The sequence below is a fragment of the Hetaerina americana genome, unplaced genomic scaffold (assembly GCF_022747635.1).
Source record: "Hetaerina americana unplaced genomic scaffold, ioHetAmer1.1.p SCAF_11, whole genome shotgun sequence".
NCBI classification, from domain to species: domain Eukaryota; kingdom Metazoa; phylum Arthropoda; class Insecta; order Odonata; family Calopterygidae; genus Hetaerina; species Hetaerina americana.
Window position 1 is genome coordinate 316,655 of NW_027286181.1, and position 21,421 is coordinate 338,075.

Sequence of the window (21,421 nt, forward strand, 5' to 3'; positions counted from 1 at the left end):
TAACAGCTGGGATGGATGCCCCCAATCTAGTTGCTCACCTGATCAATTCTACCATAGTGCACAAGTTTGCAAGTCAATTTCTCATGAAGGAACTTTTATTGTTTTGCCTGCTTTTTAGTGTATCATGAATAAAGAGAAGAAATGCTTTTTGCAAGATTAGCTTTTCCTTATCAGACAATACACTCAATAAATTTTTACATAATGAACGCAACACTACGCAAACACTTTTTCAATTTATTACTCTTGCATGTCTGAAACTTGTTGATGGCACGATTGTCAAATCTTTATGCCACAAGCTGCATTGGGGCATATCTGTAGTCTGAAATCCACATTTCATACTTACACACCTTGTACTCCCGAAACAAAAATTGATTATTTATTTTACTCATCATTTCTTGATCCAAATGTAATCCAATCAGGAAATAGACAATAAACAGGATCATTTTCTCTTTATTTTATCATGAGAGGTATAAAAGCAGCATCAGGACATATCAATCAAATATAAATGGCTATATATGCTCTGAACCTGATTCAAAATTTGCTATAACAAAAAGGATATTATTGACGGTAAAATAACATGGGGGAGTATATTACCTGAAAAAACCCTCCCACCAACAGCTCGTAACTGTAGCTATTTGTTCAAAAAAGTCTTTTTTTACTTTCCAAGAGATAATATCTGTGACACACACTCAGCCACTCCCACCACACTGCAACATCACACACAACGTCTGACCATTCAATTTCCATAATTTCTGGTGATTAGTTTTGATTGGAACACAGTGGGCAGTTTTCTTTTTTTCTGATACAATAGAACACTTCAACAGGCAGCACCAAGACATATCATACAGCATTTCACCATTTTCAAATTTTTTGTACACATAACTATGTTTCCATCATGGAATGGAATTTTTCACATCACCCATAATAAATGTTTACTCAAGAAGAGGAAAAAATGCATATTTTGGTATTTTTATGGAAAAACCCTCTCTCTCAAGAACCTCTTCTCTTTTCACCTCTTCTCTTTGCACCCTTCACAAAACACATCTGCCACTCTACAACTTTATTTTTTATATAAGATAAGCACCCATTCACTCCTTTCATTTTACTTTTTTTTTTAATATCCTACAAAATTTACAATTTAAACACTCATGACACTCCAAAGTCAATCTCATTCATTCTTTCTCTAAACACTCCACCCATCCACACATATCATGAGGAATTTACTAATTTATACTGTGTCCATGGATAAAATCACTGTAAAAAAACAACAAAACTCTACAAACAAAAAGACTTTGTCAAAAGGTAATACATATTTCTCTCAAAACTTTTTCACGGGGGAAAGGAAAAGGGAGAAACAATTCTCACATATACAAAACATCATCTTTGGAAATATTAACGATTGGAGGAGGGGTGGGTGGAAAAGGGGGAACAAGGGGATCAAATTATCAGGGCGCGAATATCGTGGGAGGACATAAGAAAAAGACTCGCACACCGCATGAGCTCAGAAAACAGAATGATGCTCATTGGCAGCCGCAACCATCTGACACCAACAGTGCATTACCACTAATGCACGTCCTATCGCGTGACGCCCTCCGCTCAAAAAAGGGAGGAGGGCCCAACTGCTTTAATGTATTTTACTTTATTACTTCTGTGCAGGCACATTCCCCGTTCACCTTGTGGAAATTCCCCTCGGGATGTATGTGGAAACAAGGATAGATGCTTTTACAAAGGTTTAAAAAAAAAAAAAAAAAGAATCCATGGGAAAAGTGGGAAGTATATAGGTATGAGGAAGGGGCATTCATTTACCTCACTAATATACAAATGCATACAATACAGTGCTACTCCACACTGCCAAAAAAAATGTCAGTCAAGGCTTAGCCCTATGTGATATATTTGTGTCACCTCCATATGGCAAGAGTGCCCAGATGAGCACAGAAGTAAGTGGATTTTTCTCTGCTCTTTAGGCATCCAACAAATGGATGAGTGAATCCATTAAATAAAATTGTAATAATTATGTAAAAAAACTAGTCCTCTAAGTTTTGGAAAACTGTTCATTCCACCCAGGCAACCCATAACATGGGCCAACTGACTCCCTGAGGGCAATTCATGCTCCACTCAGCAAAATGCTGGATCCCCTACAAATGAATAACTGCATGCGTCTTGGAACAAGGTAAGAGCATCCCCCGAATGCAGGTTGCTATCTCCACCTTTGTCGATGGCACTTGGTTTCACTAAAGTATGATGCATAGTTGTCCCTCCCGGCTATCTGTGAGAAGCACCAGCAGCTAAGCCTGGCCGCTGAGCCCCCGGGGAGTGCATCTGGTGACTCACCAGTTGGCCATGCCTGGTTTGTTGAGAGTCATGAAATATATCTGACAGGAAGAACCTCCTTTTGCAGATGAAAAGAATACCTGGAAAAATATCAGAAATGGAGTCGTAAAATCTAACAAAAAATGCCCAATAACTTTAGTAATTTATGCACACATGACCCTGAGAATTTTTGAAACACTTTCTTAAATATTTACTCAAGAATAATTCATGAGAATTGGTATCCACCAGCCAGACAGCCAGCAGTGGAACTCAATTAAAAGTCCCTATGTTGAAAAGAAGGCATTCTCTCAATCAATACTTCAAAAGTCATGAAAAGGGCTCATGAAATCATAACCTGAGTTTAGAAAAACCTGCTTATTCCAAAATTAATGCACTAAAAAATTGGAACTTGAGATATTCGAGGTTTTAAATCAATTAACTAAAAGGCAAATGTCGTGCATGTCTACATTTGGGTAATAAATGACTCTCCAGCTTTATCTGCACAATTGAAATGCTATCAAATGGACTTGGGCAGGTTTGGGATTAACATTGTACACCCAATTAGGAGAGGGAGTACCAGCTGCCATATTTAATAAGGAGAATACCCAAGGGATTGCCTCATTGCAGGTGTGGGTGAATTCCATTAACTGCGTAAATCCATAAAATACGAGCAAATTAGTTTCCAGAGATGATTAAGTAAACCCTAGCTCATACACACCCGGCTAATCTGGATTCCCTCTTTATCTGGACCTATATGGGGGTCAGCCCTAAACGGGTGACATATTAAGGGGTCTCACAAGAAGCAGCACTGCCATAATCTGCCAAAATATCTCATTAGCTCTCGAGCTAATGTGATATGGATGGAATATGGATGAAAATAATTATGCATATCTAAACGCTTCATGTTTTGCAGACATGGCTTTATGTCTAATTCCTTCCATGCACTTACAAGACTCTCCATTAACTAGATATTTAATGACTATGGCATCTTGTGGCAGAAAGAATAAGATAACTTTTGAAACTAAGGTAACTTTTGAAACTAAGGTAACTTCTGAAATACTAAGAGAAGAGAGGCAAAAATAATATGTAACATAAGAGCATCATACAAGATGAAGTTGGGGATCGAGATGGTGCGGGGGCTAACGTACTGGCTTCCCACCCTGAGGGCGCGGGTTCAAATCCCGGCGGTGTTGAATATTTTTCAGAGGTATCTCGATCCCTACTTGAGGTGCTTTGTGGAGGGCACTTTGAGTGAGTACGCCGTCCGTCGGATGGGACGTTAAGCCGCGGACCCCTTGGCACCTTTCGTAAAGAGTAGGCTAATGCCGACGCCGGGTTTCTCTCCACCCTTCATCCTTTCCTGTCCTTCCCCTATGGCGCAAATGACCTTAGCTGTCGGTCGCCTCCCCTCAAAACTACTACTACAAGATGAAGTTGCTAGGTAATTGGATGGGAATATTTAGGTTGGAAGTGTTATATCACTTGGCACATTAGGGTTGAATTGAATTTCCTCGAAATGGAAAGAGAGGTTTGACAAATTAATTACACCACCGGAAGTTGAAAGCTCGCATGGGAATGCATTACACTGACATACAAGATGCAACATCAAAAAATTGCCACAATGTTTGAAATGCATTTACGAAAAAGGGGCGGCACCAGTTCTAATAGGGAACCAATTACAGAACACTTACAAGCACGGATGACTGATTATGATTTACAACAACGAAACATATATAATGAAGATGAACTGGGTGCATGCTGAAGAGCTTTCACAAAAACTATGCAAGATTTTCAAAATAAATGCAAAGCTCCCGGATGAAAAATTGGTCAAGAGAGTGCCTACATTTGTGTGTACTAATGCTGATCATAGCCAAAAGCTTAGAAGGGCAGGTATGATAAAATATCAACAATCTCAAACTCCAAGGATGATTATGGCTGACCTCACTCTACCTTAGAATAATTGGCTAAATGAGGCTTTTATTGAGGTTGCCACAATGGACTAGCCCCATAATCATTTCATTCCCTTATTTAAAAAAATACCTAATCAATTTTATGAAAATTCCTGAGGAAGAAAAAAAATTGATTTTTTAAATATCTACCACTAACCCTAATCATTCATTTCCGTCGGAATGATACATAAAAAAACACAAACAAATACTCTTGGATTGGTCGCTGGTTAACTCTTTGATACCTATCCTCTCATACTCTTGGATACTCATACTTTGATATTCATCCCTCGATGATTCAATAAAATCCACTGGAATGCAAGTACCATCGATCAAATTGCGTTGCCACGCTACAGAACATCAGCCACAATATTCTTTAATATTTCAGCAACAACAAATAATAATTTGAATGAATATATTTCTATGGCAGATTATAGAGTTCAAGTATGCCAGGCAACAGGTTTCTTGCATTATTTGAAGTGAATATTACAAAAGAACACTAGATCCATTGTTCTGAAGTACTTAGTAAAAACAGGAAATAATTATCTTACTTGCAATTTTTTTCAATTTTGCTAATTAATTAATGTTTCCACAGGACTTGCACTACTTTTCAGTTGGATTGGAAATGATTATGATCATAAAAAAATTTATTACGGAGCTTCAAGTATTGAATCTTAACAAAACCTAGCACACCTTGCAGCAGAGTTGTGAAGGTATGTTATGCTCCTGTCAACTACAAAATTGCAAGCGAGAATAATGAAAGCAAATCACTGGTAAGTATCATTAACATTAATTATTTACTTAACACTATAAATAACCATTCGTGACAACTTAACAACTCCTATAATCAAGCAAATGTGAGAGAAATGGCGTCGAGGTTGAATTAGTTTCATTCCCATCATGGAAATTTTTTTCCTTTGTAAAACATCTACTTACTGCATTTTAAATAACATTACCCAAAGCCACAATCGTTATTGATGGTTTGGGACATTATCTTGCAGGAAACTTATGAACCATGATTCCCTAGAAATAGGTATATCACTTTAATACATGCATATTCATTACCTACCAAAAAAACTTCATTAGATCAAATAAAACCTGACAGTAAATTTTTATGGAATGAAAAAAAATTTTCTTATCACTGCTGTATTCCCTATATCTATTGGTCAAAATGCAATACCACAATTTTTAAGGTGGTTAACAGAGGAGTTCTTAAAATACTGGTAAAACATCTACTAACGGGCCTGAAATCTAAACATTGGTTTGAATAACAACATGAAAGCCACAGGTTTCCGCCTAGGATTTGTAAAGGAATATTTTTACTAAATGAGAATGTAACTGACATTCATCATTAACTGATTAACAGTACCATACCTTAAACACAGTTATCAACCCGAAGGTCGGTTTGGTCGGTGATGGTTGAGTTCACCCAGTACTAATCCCTATACGGAATGTGAAATTCACACATCAGGGTAGGGGGGCCAGTTCCTTTCCCTGTGCCAGTTATGGCTTCCAAGAAAGATCTGATACCCAAAAATCACTTAGCTTGGGCGGAGCTGCAGGTGCCCAGGGAGGCTTGCCGGGGAATCGAACCCGGGCCCTCCGGTCAGTAGTTCAATGCTCTACCCCTGGACTACCATAACCTACCAATTAACAGTGCATGAAACATATTTGAGGCACCCTTTTTGCCAAAACCAAAAGCATTAAGAGAATGAAATGCTGCTAGAACAAATTCTATAATAATGAGTTTTTCCTGTCTACACTATGTACACAAACCTAGCTTTGTGGATGCAAAGAATAGGGGTTATTTATTGCCACCTTCCTCTTTACCAATCACCCCCAAAGGCAAAAAGGCTTTTTATTCTCATTTTGTAAAAAAGTCAACATTCTGCTACATTACTAGCACTCAGTACTTTATACGCTGCAATGCAGTTTCACATTTTAATGAAAGAATTCACATTTGTAATGATTGTGACAACTTAAACATAATACCAACCTTGTCATTGCGTTCACAGAGAAACTTGAGCCGCTGAGCCTTCTTGTGCATAAAAACTCCATCCAAGTGCCCAGTTTCAACACTACGGATTTCTATTGCCTTGTTCCCCCATCCCATTATCTGTCCAGTTCCAATATACGCAACAGAAGTTGGCATTTCACCCCACTGAAGGACTATATTTTTTGAGACCTGAAATCATGACAAATTAAGCATTTTTTAATGAAAAAGAATAAAACTTCTTATGTGCATAATTTCATCCAGGGAATTCAGTCAAAGTTACATTAACTCCAACTGTAACAATAAACCTTCTGGTATGCCGCAAAGAGGGTCCTGACTGCCAGAAAGATGTAAAAAGGGCTGCAAAAGAAGTTTTGTTAAGGCACATGACACTTTAAAATGTATGGATACTGATGAAAAATTCTCTCTCATACAATTGATTGCCAAAAAATCCAATGCTAATTTCACTACCATCTCATTTCAATTAAGTGTGGAGTAGTCACATTAATTCATATAGTAGGGACATACTCTGTAACAGCACTAGCCACTATGTGCATGTTTCGAAGCATACAGTCAAAAAAAGTTCTGCAGTCCCCACGTCCAAAGAAGGTGAGAATTTTTTAGATTTGATAAAAAGAAGTTATAACTCTCTTGATGGCAATTTTTTTAAAATAAATTAATTATAATGACAATACTAAAATTAACTTCAACATTCATGAAGCATAAAGTTTGTATTCAGGCAGATTGCAAACAAGCTAATCCCTCAAATAACGCAATGATGCAGCTTATACAAAGAGTTTAAATTCGGTATAAGAACCTCAACAGCATTAAATTAATATAATTGGAACGTTTATCATGCATATATAAATAATAATAGGTGCATTGCTGAAGCCTAACATTTTCAATATGCATTCAGGTCAATTACCAACATAAGATCATTTGACAGGTAAAATTCCTATGGCAACATAATTTTTTAGTGGCATTTAAGGCATTTACTTCAACTACCGTTCATTATCATCAATAGGTGGATAATGAGGCTTCTTAACCTTTACATTTATATCTAACCTCCATTTTTTATGTACGCATTGTACGTCAACACTACAACCCAAATTGTTCTTATTCGGATAAACAGGAATTCAGACATTAAAATCAGTAGACTCTGATTAGAATAGCTGATCCATTGCATATTATCCCCTTAGGAATAACACTCCCCTAACACCATTCAATGAGATTAGTATTTAAGAATTTTGCTACTAAGTAAATACAGATTTTCTCCTTATTTACATTATCATAATCTATGTTTTCCCTTTTTTTGCCACATTGCTTTAGGTCCCGTCAACTTTCCTATTATTGCAATTTATTTACAACCATAAGTACATTATTGCATTGAAAATTGTCCACTCTTTAAATCCTTCTTCTGGTGGAGCTTTCAAGCTGGAGTGAAATCCCAATTTTACATTTTTTTCATATAACATTTACGCATCAAGAGAGGTTCTTCCTCTCCTGAAAAAGATCAGCAGAAATCCTACACCAGGATTGGATGGATGGCATTACAGGAAAGGTATTGTTAGATTGCCAGGACTTTATTACTAAACCCTCATTATTACTAATTAAAAATTGATAACCAGAGAGGTTTTCCCCTCGAGTCCAAAGACTCAGTATAGTTATTCAAATTCACAAAAAGAAAGGCAGTAGAAAAGACATATGAAATTATATACCCATCTTACTCTTGCCATGCTTCTCAAAATTATTTGAATTAATTTTGGTCAAAATACTTGCCAGCTTACTTAGACAAACTTAACACCCCATCAACTTCCTTATGGGACTATCACCTAAGCAGAGATCAACTGAAATTCCACCCTCATTGCCATGGTTTTTAGATCAAAATCTACAAACCCCAACCCGGAGGAGCCAAAAAATGGTATTTTAGGTATCACAGTAAACCAAATAAATTCCTTCTTATCAAATAAGTCCCAGATGATTGACATGTCCTTAGTTTCTATCAGATCCTGACTCAGTATAAACTGGGGTGTCTCAAGGATTAACTTAAGGTCAAATTTTACAGGTATTCTTTACATAGGTTGATAATTTGCCTTTACATAAGTCTACAAGTAATGTACAATTTGTGGTATTTGTACATGACACCAATATCCCTTGAGTAAGAAAAATCCCTAGATTCTCTCTTAATCTAACTCAACAAATTAGTCATGATATATATAACTTGTGTATTGACAAATAACTGATGGTGAACAGAGGAAAAACAGGTCATGCCATTCAACCAATGCTGGGTCACTGGACAATCTTAAATTATTACTGTAAAACAACCCAATCAAAACTACTCCGACAGTTAAATTTCTAAGAGAATATATTCATCTGAGTGGCATTTGATCAACTTAAATTGCTCAGTTAATATTTTAAACTAAATACTACTTCAAACCATGCACAATTTCTTTACAATACAGTCATTTGAGGTAATGAAAACAAATTTCTTAGTCAAATTTCAACTCAAGGGTCATTTATGGTACCATTCTCTAGGATTAAGCAGCAACCAAACTGCATAAAATCTCCTTCATTTCAAAAAATTGTCAAAGCATGATTGAGGATTGTCTTTTCGCACTACTTGCTGACAATTGCTACAAATAATTGAATCTCCTAACCTAGTTCCAAGGTTGTATTTATACTGCACAGATTTTCTAATACGAAATAACCTTCATTTATTGCAGCCAAAAAGTGAAGGGCTGGAATAATGGAGAGAGGATAATTTCAATGACAATGGCTTGTGCTCTTGCAGTGCATAGAATTAAACAGATGTTGGTTCTTACCTTTCCATAAGTGTTGACGTAAACTCCTTCATTGTCATAACAAAGAAGCAGTTGCATTCCATTTGAGTTTGGCAGTGCAACAATGCAGTGAGGTGAAATTGGACCCTGAGTCTGCAAAACAAAGGAACCATTCAAATTATATAAAAGTGAACTGCATTGCAAAATTTAAAAACTCACTTATATATGCCACATTTTATATTTTAAACAAAAAAACTCAAAGACTATACCAGCAAGTTTTGTCAAACAACAATCCACTTGCTTATTTGGAGACTGGTAAATGATTGTAAATAACATTAAACAAATCAAAATTTGAGCTTTACCTTAAAAATTAAATTGTTAAGGTTAAATGAATTTGACCTTTATCATATGTTTTGAGAGTAGCAGAATCTTTGAAAACTATGCTTCCGACAGGTTTTGTTTTCAAAATGTGATAAAACTCTACAGCCAATATTAAATTTTATTACTAATACTAAGAAATTAATATGCTAGAGACATAAGAGCATAAGGCTGAAAACTAGTGCACACGTAATTGTAGACCATAAACAAAATGACCTCCGGAGGCACCCCATGTGGCTTGTGGAAGTAACATTCCCCCTCAACATGCATGTGCAGGTTTCAGGTCGTTCCATTCATCCGGTGTATTTCGAGAAGTGGAAGTATGGAGACGTGTTCTAGTGCTATGTCAACGCGAGTTAAACAGCCTGCTGTTATCGAATTTTTGACTGCTGAAAATGTGACTCCCAATGAGATTCAATTTTGTTTAGAGGCTGTTGACGGTGACGATGCTTTTGTATTGTACATCGATGGGTGGTAAAATTTCGTGATTGCGAGCGAGAAAAAGTTCAAAAGACAACCATCTACAAAAAAACTTCTTTTGACCGTGTTTTGGGATGCTCACCGAGTTTATGTGACCAATTTTTTGGACCGAGGGCAACGGTAAATTCTTCTCTGCATGAGGGTAGTCCCAGAAGTACCCAACCAAATAAAGAAAACACAAAAAGTTTGGAAAATAAGTATTTATTTTTCAACATAATCTCCTTTTGGCTCTACACACTTTTCTCAGCGATGTTCAATAAGGTTGATTTTTTTAATAAGAACTGTCTCGCTCCTCGAAATAGCCATTAACTGCCGACATCACTTCTTCACAGTTGGAAAATCTTTGACCAAAGAGCCATTTCTTTAAGTTTGCAAACGGAAAATAATCCGAGGGGGCTAAATCTGGCGAATAGGGTGCATTAGGTAGCAATTCAAACTTTAATTCATGAATTTTGGCCATTGCAATAAAGGATTTGGAAGCTGGTGCATTGTCTTGATGAAACAACACTTTCTCCTTATCCATATGCAGCTGCTTTTGCTTGATTTCTTTGTTCAAACATTGCAATAAGTTTGCATAATACTTGCCATTGATAGTTTCTCTTTTTACAAGATAGCCAATGAAAATTATTCCATGCGCATCCCAAGAAACCGACGCCATGACCTTGCCTGCAGATGAAATGGTCTTTGCCTTCTTTGGAGACAGTTCTCCCTTTTGAATCCATTGTTTTGATTGTTCTTTTGTCTTTGGTGTGAAGTAATGGACTCATGTTTCATCCATGGTTATGAAACAGCGTAAAGTTCTGCTTTGTTCTGGTGAAACTTTGCTAAACACTCAATTGAAACATTTACACGACACTGGCTTTGCTCGAGTGGGAGCAAACGCGGCACCCATCTTGCAAACAGCTTTCTCATACCCAAATTTTCAGTTAATATGCCATGTACCACACTTTTTGCAATGCCTACTATGCCTGCTGGCTCGCGGACTTTCAGTTGATGATCATCCAGTATCACTATGTACATTTTCATCAGTTTCTGGAGTCGTCACCTCATTTGGTCGACCAATGCGATGCTCGTCTTAACAGCTCGCATGGCCTCATTTAAACTCGGCTACCCAATATTTTACTGTTGTAAACGAAGGAGTAGACTAACCAAGAGTAGAATCCAGGGCAGCTTTTATATCGTTTGGGCTAAGGTCTTTCAAATAAAAGTATTGAACCACATAACCATGAAAATTTTCTTCATTTTCACAAATTCAATGAAAACTTTCACTATTGATGGCTGCCAAACAAATATACTAAACAACGTGGCATCTTCAAACTTGAAACATATGCTTTATAGATTGCAAACTTTCTAATTCAGTGATAATTTTCAACAACTACCATCATCTCTAGGTCAGACCGAGTACTTATGGGACCACCCCCGTATATAGACTCTAAAACACCACCGACATCGAGTTTGTCATGTTGAAAGCAGCCTGGTGCCAATAATCTTGCAACATGACAACGCTCATCCACACACATCGCGCAAAACTGGAGAGGCTCTGCGAAACCTGAAATTTGAACCGATTCCACACCCTCCTTATTCCCCCAATTTTTTTCCTTTTCACAAGAGACACCTAAAGGGTAATTATTACAACTCAGACGATGACATGAAGGCAGCTGTTAAGCCCTGGATCCCAGAAAAGTCTGCAGAGTTTTTCAGTGACGGACTGAAAAAACTTGTAAGACGTGGTTGGAGAAATCTGTTGGCCTCAATGGTGAATATATTGAAAAATAAATATATGATTTTGAAACTAAAGAATTGTACTTAAATGTGCTTTTTGCTCGATCTGGCTCTTTCTTTTTGTATGTGCTCTACAAGCATGTGTGCATTACTTTTCAGCCTACCCTCGAATTACTGAAAAATAATTTAACACAGCCAAAAGCCATAATAGGGTGTTTTTATTTAATGAGTTAACCTTCAAGCTGAACATCAAACTACACGTGAAGCCACTAAAATAATGCCTCACTGCTCTCAGCATGCCCTACATTGTTAGTACTGTTGATTAGAAACCTCCTAAAATATTATTCTTAATAGAGGAGCACCATACTATCCCTGATTGGTGCAACATTGGGTTGCAACAGGCAGTCATCAATGCCATTAGAGGACGTGAAAGTTGCAATAATATAGCTTGGTCATGATTCAGTATTCTAAATTACATATTCTGAGCTAGAGGGTCACTCTATCACAGTTCTTTGGAACTAATGAACTGAGAAGGGGATCGAGATGGTGCGGGGGCTAATGTACTGGCTTCCCACCCTGAGGGCGCGGGTGCAAATCCCGGCGGTGTTGAATATTTTTCAGAGGTATCTCGATCCCTACTTGAGGTGCTTTGTGGAGGGCACTTTGAGTGAGTACGCCGTCCGTCGGATGGGACGTTAAACTGCGGACCCCTTGGCGCCTTTCGTAAAGAGTAGACTAATGCCGACGCAGTACCGTACACGTGGTTCATTCTATAACGCCTTTGAAAACCCAAGAGGTCACCCTCATAACATTGGAATTGGTTTGCTTTCAGTAAACCACATCGTTCAAATTCTTCAACCACCCAAATTTCCACTACTTCTCACCACACTGATTCGTTAAGTTTACCCATTTCCTCAATGCACATCATTTGATGCCTTCTTTCCCAAAATAAGCATTATGCTGCAGATAGTGGGGCAGACATGAGGCAATCCATTTGCTTCAATGGTTCCAAGTTATCACAATCAATCAAATACTGAATGTGTGAATATAAAATATTAAAAATACTCACATGCTTTGGAAGATAGACATCATACACGCAGGCAGAATCAAGGTCAACAGCATGGAAGCCATCAGCAGAACCATAGATAACCTTGAGGCGAGTTCCTTCCTCAACGGTCAGATCCACAAGAAGAGGACGGTGATTCAAATCACCAAACGACTGAATGGAAATACATTTCACTCTATAGAAAACTCTTAGCATTTAAAATAAAATATATTATGAAAGTGAATCATACCAAATTTACAACAAAAGAATTAATCAATTCAACAAATAATATTTCCCATCATTGTTCTCAATGGATGTCGTTACAAATTTAATGTAGCCTAAATTATTTAAAATAAATACAGAGCACCATCAAAGATTTCAGTCTCCACATATAAATGAAAGTAGTGACTTAGAAAAGTGATTTCAGAGTGCTATAATAATTGGTAAATGTATGTGATGTAGATAGATATGGCACATAAGGTTTAGAAGAGGCTATAAACCAACCATCTTTCAGATTTGGTCAAATTACACAAACAAATTGCCAGGTAACACCAGTACTAACCTTGAAAGCCATGAACTTATGATAAGGCTTAGGTGCCCAAGCGTATATTTCAATGCTTTCCCTCAAAGCAATCACAAGGAACTTAATGCGCTCATACTTGACAATACGGAAGTGAACAGCACCTTGCAAGTCCCCGACATTGATCCATCCATTCCGCCTTTCTACTTGCTGTAAAATGGAAAAAAGCACGCCCAGAATCAATTTGGTAGAGCTCAATCAAATTATAACTAACAAATGGCACATTGCAAGCTGCGTTAGATTTTAAGTTTTTTGTGCAAACTCTATACTAAAAAGTAATGTTGCAGCATTTAAAAAAAGAGAGAGAATACAAGGAAAAATCATAACAACTAAGGGCAGGAACACTTTTGCATTAATTGAAATAGTATCGCTTGGGGAGGGCTCGCTAACAATTACTCAGGTAATTTTTTCAATTGAGAAAACATGGATAAATATTACTTTCACGACTTCTAGAAATCAGGGTATATAATTGATTCTTGAGCACTTTCATCTCACACGTAATGTTATTTCAATTACACAGTAGATAATGGTGCACTCATGGCTCAGTAGACAATGAGGTTACAAGGTTCGAGGAATTAAACCACACAGCCCAGAATATGCAAGTACAAACTAAATACATGGTTAGATGTTACACAGGCAGTATTAATTAGGAATACCAACAATCAATTCCAACTCATTTTTAATTAAATTAATTGCCTCCAAAATCACAGAACTACTTTCAAGAAAAACTTTTGAAACTGCGGAATACACACACATTTTGTTTGATTTAAGAGTAGTGGATAAGTACAAGGGCGATTCAATAAGTACCCGTGTTTGACGACAAAGGGCGTTCCTGAGGGATGTTTATGTTATCGTGTGCTGCCATCTATCAAACGACAGTGAAACAAATTTCAGACTGATTTGAAGGTTAGTTTGGATTTGGCAGCCATTCGAGTAAGACATGTTTCGTGATTTTCGCTAAGATGGAAAAAGAGCAGTACCGTTCGGTAATTTGCTTTTTGTTTTTGGATGGGAAGAAATGCGAGGAGATAAAAGCTAAGTTGGAAGCTGTTTTTGGGGACACTTCACCATCTTTGACCACAGTTAGATGTTGGTTCAACGAATTTAAGCCTGGGCAAACATCTGTTTTTGATGAGGATCGACCAGGACGCCCGGCAGACGTGGTTACCGAGCAAATCATTCAAAAAGTCCTTGCCATGATTCTCGCTGATCGACGAACAAAAGTGCGCTAAGTAGCAGAGGCCGTGGGTGTGTCGACCGGAACTGCAATTAATATTTTACATAATAAATTGGTGATGAAAAAATTGTCGGCCCGATGGGTGCCGCGATTGCTCACGGTGGACAAGCTGTCAACTTTGAAGCAGTATTTGCAGCAATCTAAGCGAGATCCGAAGGTGTTTTTGCATTGAGTCATCACTGTTGATGAAACCTGGATTCATCATTACACACCAGAAACTATGCAACAATCAAAACAATGGATTTCACCCAGTGAATCTGCTCCAAAGAAGGCAAAGATGATCCGATCGGCCGGAAAGGTCTTGGCGACGGTTTTTTGGATGCAAATGGTGTCATCCTCATGGATCTTTTAGAAAAAGGAAGAACAATCACTGGGAAATACTACAGTGAGTTATTGGACCGCTTTGAAAATAAATTGAAGGAGAGACGGCCGCATTTGGCGAAAAAGAAGGTGCTGTTTCACCACGATAACGCACCAGCACATCATCTGGAGTTGTCGCCGCCAAACTGCATGAACTACGTTATGAATTGCGGCTGCACCCCCCGTATTCACCCGATCTGGCTCCCTGCGACTTTTCTTATTCCCTAACATGAAGAAATGGCTCGCGGGAAAAAATTTAGCTCAAACGAGGAAGTTATCGCCGAGACAGAGGCATATTTGGAGAGTTCGACAAATCCTATTTTTTGGAGGGGTTAAAAAAATGACCGGAACGTTGGGAGAAGTGTATCTTTCTAAAATGGGAACTATGTTGAAAAATGAAAAAAATGTTTTTGAAATCATGGTTTCTTCATTTCTACCACGGGTACTTATTGAACCGCCCTTGTACTTATCCACTACAGAAACTATAAAATTCAGTGTGCCACAAGGAAGTATACTAGGTTCCATACTGTTCTTAATTTATATAAATGATGCAACAATTTCAGAGTGTAAAAATCATTCACCTTGACTGGGATGATAAAATGAATGATTCTTACACTCTGAAATTGTTGCATTGAGATGAACATAACCGGATGACTCTGTTGAAAGTTACTGTTGCAGCATCTCCCGCAGTTTCATTGGAATTTATATAAATGATTTAATAACCTATGTACAGAATGACGCATTCATTCTTTTTATAAATGACACAAATTTAATACTAAATAACAGGAATAACTCAATGCTGGAGAATAATGTTAATAATTCCCTAGCGCTCATATGATGCTTTTAAAAAAAAATGAGCTTGCAATACGCTTTGAAAAAACGAACTACACACAATTTAAGATAAAGAAAGAAACCCTGGAAATGGATCTTTAAATCAAAGATAATCTTCTGAAGGAAGTTAGCAGTGCCAAAGTGAATAATTTCTACACTGAAATTCCTACATTGTGTTGCACATTTAGTGAATGACTACGTTAAAAGTTACTGTCGCTAAATCTTTTGGAAAAGCAGTACCAACTTTTGGATTTACCAATAGATGAAAGCTTAAACTGGAATGAACATATTAGGCATTTATGAAGTAAACTTTCCAGAAACCTAGCAAAGCTTGTACATGAAGCAGTTTTAAAAACAGGAAACTTTGGTAAATATCCAATCTCCTGTGTACTATGGAACTTTAGGGGCCATGCTATGGGTAGCAACTAAGTATTCATCAGGTCGACCTCATTTTATAAATCTTGAACTCTTACCTGTTCATACCTGTAGTATATCATGTATGTGTGTGTGTGTTCGATAAAACGTGTCCATTTAATATCCATGACTATGCCACAAGACAAAGAAAGAAGGTGCATGCAATACAGAATTCCACTTCTTTGTTTCAATATAAGGATCCCTTAATACTGGCATTAAAATTTACAAACAGTTACCGGCAGGTGTAAAAGATACCAACTCATATCAGATGTTTAAATCCATGTTAAAATCTTTTTTTAATCAAGAATTGTTTTCATGACCTAAATAAATATTTTTTGTAGAGGTTTCACAAGTGGTGATTCCATTGTAACCATTTCTCAAAATGCACACACATGCATTTGTCGTTTTTTGTGTGACTAATCTTGTATTTTACCCTTGTAAAATAACAAGATGAAAGAATAAAAAATCAATAAAAATAGAAGAATGGGAAATGACAATTCGAAATACATAAATATTATGGCATCACTATGAGATAAGTTGAAAGACCATGAATTAGAAAGAACCAAAGTTTCACTGATGGAGGGCAATTGGAAATTTACAAATTCCTTGAAATAATCACACCATCTGCAGAACATGGTGGACAATATGCATAACAATGAATTGCTTCCGAACCATATCTTCAGGGTCATGGCAAGATATATCATCTCATGCATGTATCCTTAAAGAAATTAAGTACTTTGTTTTCTCTTCACGTCCATGACCAAATAGTTCATTTCATTCACTGTACTAAAATATTTGATATCATTAAAATTACTCCTAGTTGATTACTTGCATTTCCAATGCCTCATAACTATACAAAAAAACCAACAGTTAAGGTTAATACACAAGTAAGGTGCATGCAGAAGAAAGGAAAAATATTTCAAAGAATTTTGCATTTATGATTCCTTTTTGGTTGATCAGTTTGTTACATATTTTAATAAATAATGTTAAACGCCAAAGCATAAATATAAAATGAAACAATCAAGCATTCATGCAACAAAATACATTTATAGAGGTAAGAAAATTGCTTTACGTACATCACTCACCCCATCGGTGCGCAAAATCTTGGACTTAAGCCATGAGAGGTAGTACACACGGACTCTGTTTTTCTTGCCTGATATTGTAACCAAAATATTCTGACCCTCCAAAACTTCCATCTGCTGGAAACGACGGCGAGAGATCAACTGATAAACCTTTCCTTGGCCACTGCGATCTAATAACATGAGGCCATTTTCAGTACCAATCAGCAAGTTAACACCTGTAACAAGATAATTAAAATGCTGAATAATTTGAAAATAATACTTTACATTCATCAGACACAGAATATTATACTATTTACTTCACATAGTTTTAAGTACATCAATCCACAAACATGATGCTTGAAACAGCAAGCTCAAAATCTTCATGTAGTTTCTAACCAGATTGGAGACATAAGAATCTAAATCAACTCTCATTCAAATTCATAATCATGGGTGACATTCTGAGTAATTTGAATTAATCACTAACAATGACAGCTGATGTTCCCAAAATGTTTTCCTAGGTTGTTCTGCCATTTTTTTTAATACTTATGAGAAATGATAGCTTTGCAATGAGAACATTCCTTCTTTATGGCTATGACACCTCTTGAAAAGCACACGGGAAATGCTTCAGACATAGATTTTACTAGCAGAAGGCAAACAATAACATTAGGGAAATAAAAATAACTAATATGCACAATCTAAGGTAAGCTACAAATGTGAATATCCAGCTGGATATGAAGACTGTGTCTCACATTTTTAGACCTGGACACACTTTGCAATCTGCGATCTCCAATGCCTAGTTGGAAAGAATTCAAATGGTTGGGAATCGACAAAACATCTACACAATGCATTGGAAAAAGGGAGTGCCAATGCGAGAATTGGCATGAAAGCAATGTATAATGGGATAGGCAAAACTTCAGCCCCAGGACTTAATGGGGACAGAATTAATGCTAACCATAACTGCTGCCCCATTTCACAGAAAAGGACAGATAGCTGGTTATATCCCTATATAAAAACCCCAAATGCCAGAAAAGGAAAATCAGATAACAACACTTAACGGAGCATGATTATATGATACCAAAGAAAACAAAATGCAATTCATTTATTCATTCCAGCAAATTATTCTTTGAGCATATTGAGATGTACAATGCAAAAAAATGGTAAATGTGAAATCCAGATATAAAAAAACTCTTAATCTATTTACTGATCTCTATCCTTGCTTTTATCATTGAAGATTCCATTTACCACATGCTTAATGTCAAGCATCTTCTAGCACCTGACAGGTTATAATAAGAAATTAAGACAACATTGATTTTTTTTACACTTAAGATTTTATATGCATATGAAAATGAGGAAGCATTATTATTTCAGGATTTCAGAGCAGCCAGTAGGCGCTACATATCCCAGTATGCTGTCATGACACCCTTTGACCTGCATGCAGTATTTAGATCAGAAGTTGATTTTCAGCCATTTCCATACCCCAAAGTGCAGCGCACAGGATTTCCGAGTTGAAGCGTTTCTTATATTTCCGGATCTCGGGCGTGTCTGAGGAGAGGTCGTGAGACGTTGGGGTCACGTTCACATTCACGTGCGACTCCCGGCGCGTCGAAGGTGTGCCACCGCTGCCCAGCATGGCTGTGCCGGCCCCGACCCCCATAACCCCAGCGGTGCTGCCCCCCGTTCCACCCCCACTCCCGCCGGCGCCAAAGCCAAACGTGAGGAACGACCGCTGCTTCTGCTGCAGGTGATGGGGAGGGGTCTTACTGACGGCCTGCCGATACTGCTGGGGACGAGTGCCGTGCACCATGGGAATACACAGAGGAGGAAGAGAGAGACGGGACACAATTAGGACAGAGTTTGGAGCACGGGAGAGGGGTGGAAACACACACCACTGACCTCCACACACACACACACTAACCCTCCATTTTCAAATAAACAGTGACACTTTTAGAAAAGAGGAGATATTCCCTCATTCGATTCCGTGACTTGGTTCCCAAAGGACCACTATGAAATGATAAGGGTTTAAGAAAAAGTTGAGATTTATTACTGCACTGATAAAGACCATCTATCATTTCATATCTTGGGCATTAGCAAGTCCAGATATTGGTCACACAAGAATCAATGTAGATGAGAAAACTTGGCAGATTAATACCAAATAATTTGGAAAATGGAATTGGCCCATTGAGAATCAAGACAACTGTGGACTATGAAACTGGGAAATGAGAAAACAATCAGTCTTTCATGACCTAGGCAAAATCTCTCAAATACTGTTTCTTTCCATCCAACAGCAGTGCCAATAAACTTTCAGCTACATTGTGGAGCAAGTGAGTTGCAAGAAAAACATGTGATTACCACTGTCCACTGTAGCAGACTAAAGATATTATACACGAGTTGTTAGGAGAAAAGGTTCTGATCAAGCCATGTGATTAATGTTGATTTTTTTGCACTTGAAAGGCTAAGAAGAAAATTACTAATAACCCTAAATAAGCAGACCAAGCTTTAGATACCTCCTGCTAAATCTTTGATGACTGAAGAAGATTAATTCCCTTCATTTACAGATTGGTTTAATAAAAATTTAGCTACATTTCATAGCGAAGAAACAGCTTAAAAAATATAACCAAATTGATATTTTTCATTTGTCTAAATACTGAAACCTATTAGCTCATTCATGAGGATACATTTAAAGTGTACTCTCTATAAGGGTACAGTCCAATATAATTTCAGCATTCTCATTGACATACATATTTCATGGGAGACCACAGGTGGCACAGAGGGAAACATTGCTGGCAGCTCAATGAGCCTCACGATTTCCACATGCTGCAAAGCTTGGACATCCTCCACAGGTTAATATCTATATTTTGTTTGGCTCTTAAGCCATGAGAGTGAACAGATAACCAAATTGTGCAAAGATCAAGGTTCTGGTTGATATGCTGCAGTTTAAAAACATACTTATACAATGCTTCAAGGAAACCAGAACTGTCCAGAATCCTGATTGGCGGTTTCTGCAGCGTAAGTATTAGCTTCATGAACATTCCCTAGAGTCTAAGACCATACATTAGAATTCCCCAAAAAAAGGCTAAGTATTTAAATGTAAACATTACTCACACCAGTTTCAGTTCCCTTATACAGCACAGGGCCATAAGATTTTCCTGACATGGAATACATGCCAATTCCAAGTTAATTTCCCATGAATATCAAAACCTAATAGCTTCACAAGGTCATTATTTTTATGAAATTTTAAGAGAGCATATGAGATGCTGAGTTTTGCTTTCATTTAAGAGATTTCTGGCTGTAAACCAGTAATTCACTTTGGCTTGTGATTGTATTGAAAAAGACTTCACATCACTGAGAGTGTCACATTTCTCAATCAGAGTCATCTGTATGTATGATTGCATGGTATTTCAGAAACTAATATTATAAACAGGAGGAGATCCCGAACAGATACATATAGTACTCCATTGTTGACAGTTAAAAAAATTAGATGGTTTTATGTTCATTAAAACACTATGTTTACTCTACTGAAGTTTTAGCCTGAGAGTAGAGGGATTAAAATATTCAAATACTGTACTTTAATCATGAAGACTGAATGAGTGATACTGCACACCTCCAAATGCATTTAATATATTTTTAGCCACTAATTCAGCCAGATATTGTCAGATTTTTGGCCCAAAACACAATTTGGGAGGAGGTAAATAGATTTTGACTCTTAAAATGTTCCTAGTTGTTCCTAATGTTAGGACTAGGGCTGCCAGGAACAGCTTTTTTAAACACTGGAATTAGAATCTCCCTAAAGCTCGGACCCACACATGGCCACACTTTATCAATATTACATTATATTACTCTTAGAGGCAATTATAGAGAAATCAGGTTTTAAAATTCTCCATTAATGATGTGGAAAATGTTAGTGACATAAAATATATGAAAATACTGACATAGTCAACGGCATCCTCTTTATTCTGAAAGTGTTTTAACAGATTATTTTCAGACATTAAGGAAAAAAGCCACGTAGTTTTGCCTTAGTCACAACTTAAACAATTATGAAAAATAATATTTCTAATACTTGATCTCACAATTTAAATGCATCCCCAAGAATTCAGGCCTGTTTTCTTATTCCAGGTTTCATAATCCATCAAAACGGCACAAACCTCTGAGACATTAGCCGACTATATTCCTTATTCCAAATACCCCAAGTTTGTTTACCCACTGTGAATTCTTCAATTGCAATTTGTCCAAAGAGTACATCCTAATTTGTCATTTCTGAAATTATTAATATAATATTTCTTTATT

At 37.1% G+C, this 21,421-nt stretch overlaps 1 protein-coding gene across 2 annotated transcripts in view; it reads right to left on the reverse strand.

The window, feature by feature from the left end:
* Positions 1-432: 432 nt before the first annotated feature.
* Positions 433-21,421, reverse strand: part of msn (serine/threonine-protein kinase msn) — a 331,183-nt gene continuing 310,194 nt past the window's right edge. For both annotated transcript variants that reach the window (XM_071599306.1, XM_071599305.1), the window contains 7 exons: positions 18,614-18,914; positions 17,153-17,373; positions 13,217-13,384; positions 12,679-12,828; positions 9,072-9,182; positions 6,253-6,441; positions 433-2,411 (listed from right to left, as the gene is read on the reverse strand). In XM_071599306.1, the coding sequence (XP_071455407.1) occupies positions 2,328-2,411; positions 6,253-6,441; positions 9,072-9,182; positions 12,679-12,828; positions 13,217-13,384; positions 17,153-17,373; positions 18,614-18,914 (1,224 nt within the window). In that variant the 3' untranslated portion in view covers positions 433-2,327. The remainder of the gene's footprint in view (positions 2,412-6,252; positions 6,442-9,071; positions 9,183-12,678; positions 12,829-13,216; positions 13,385-17,152; positions 17,374-18,613; positions 18,915-21,421) is intronic.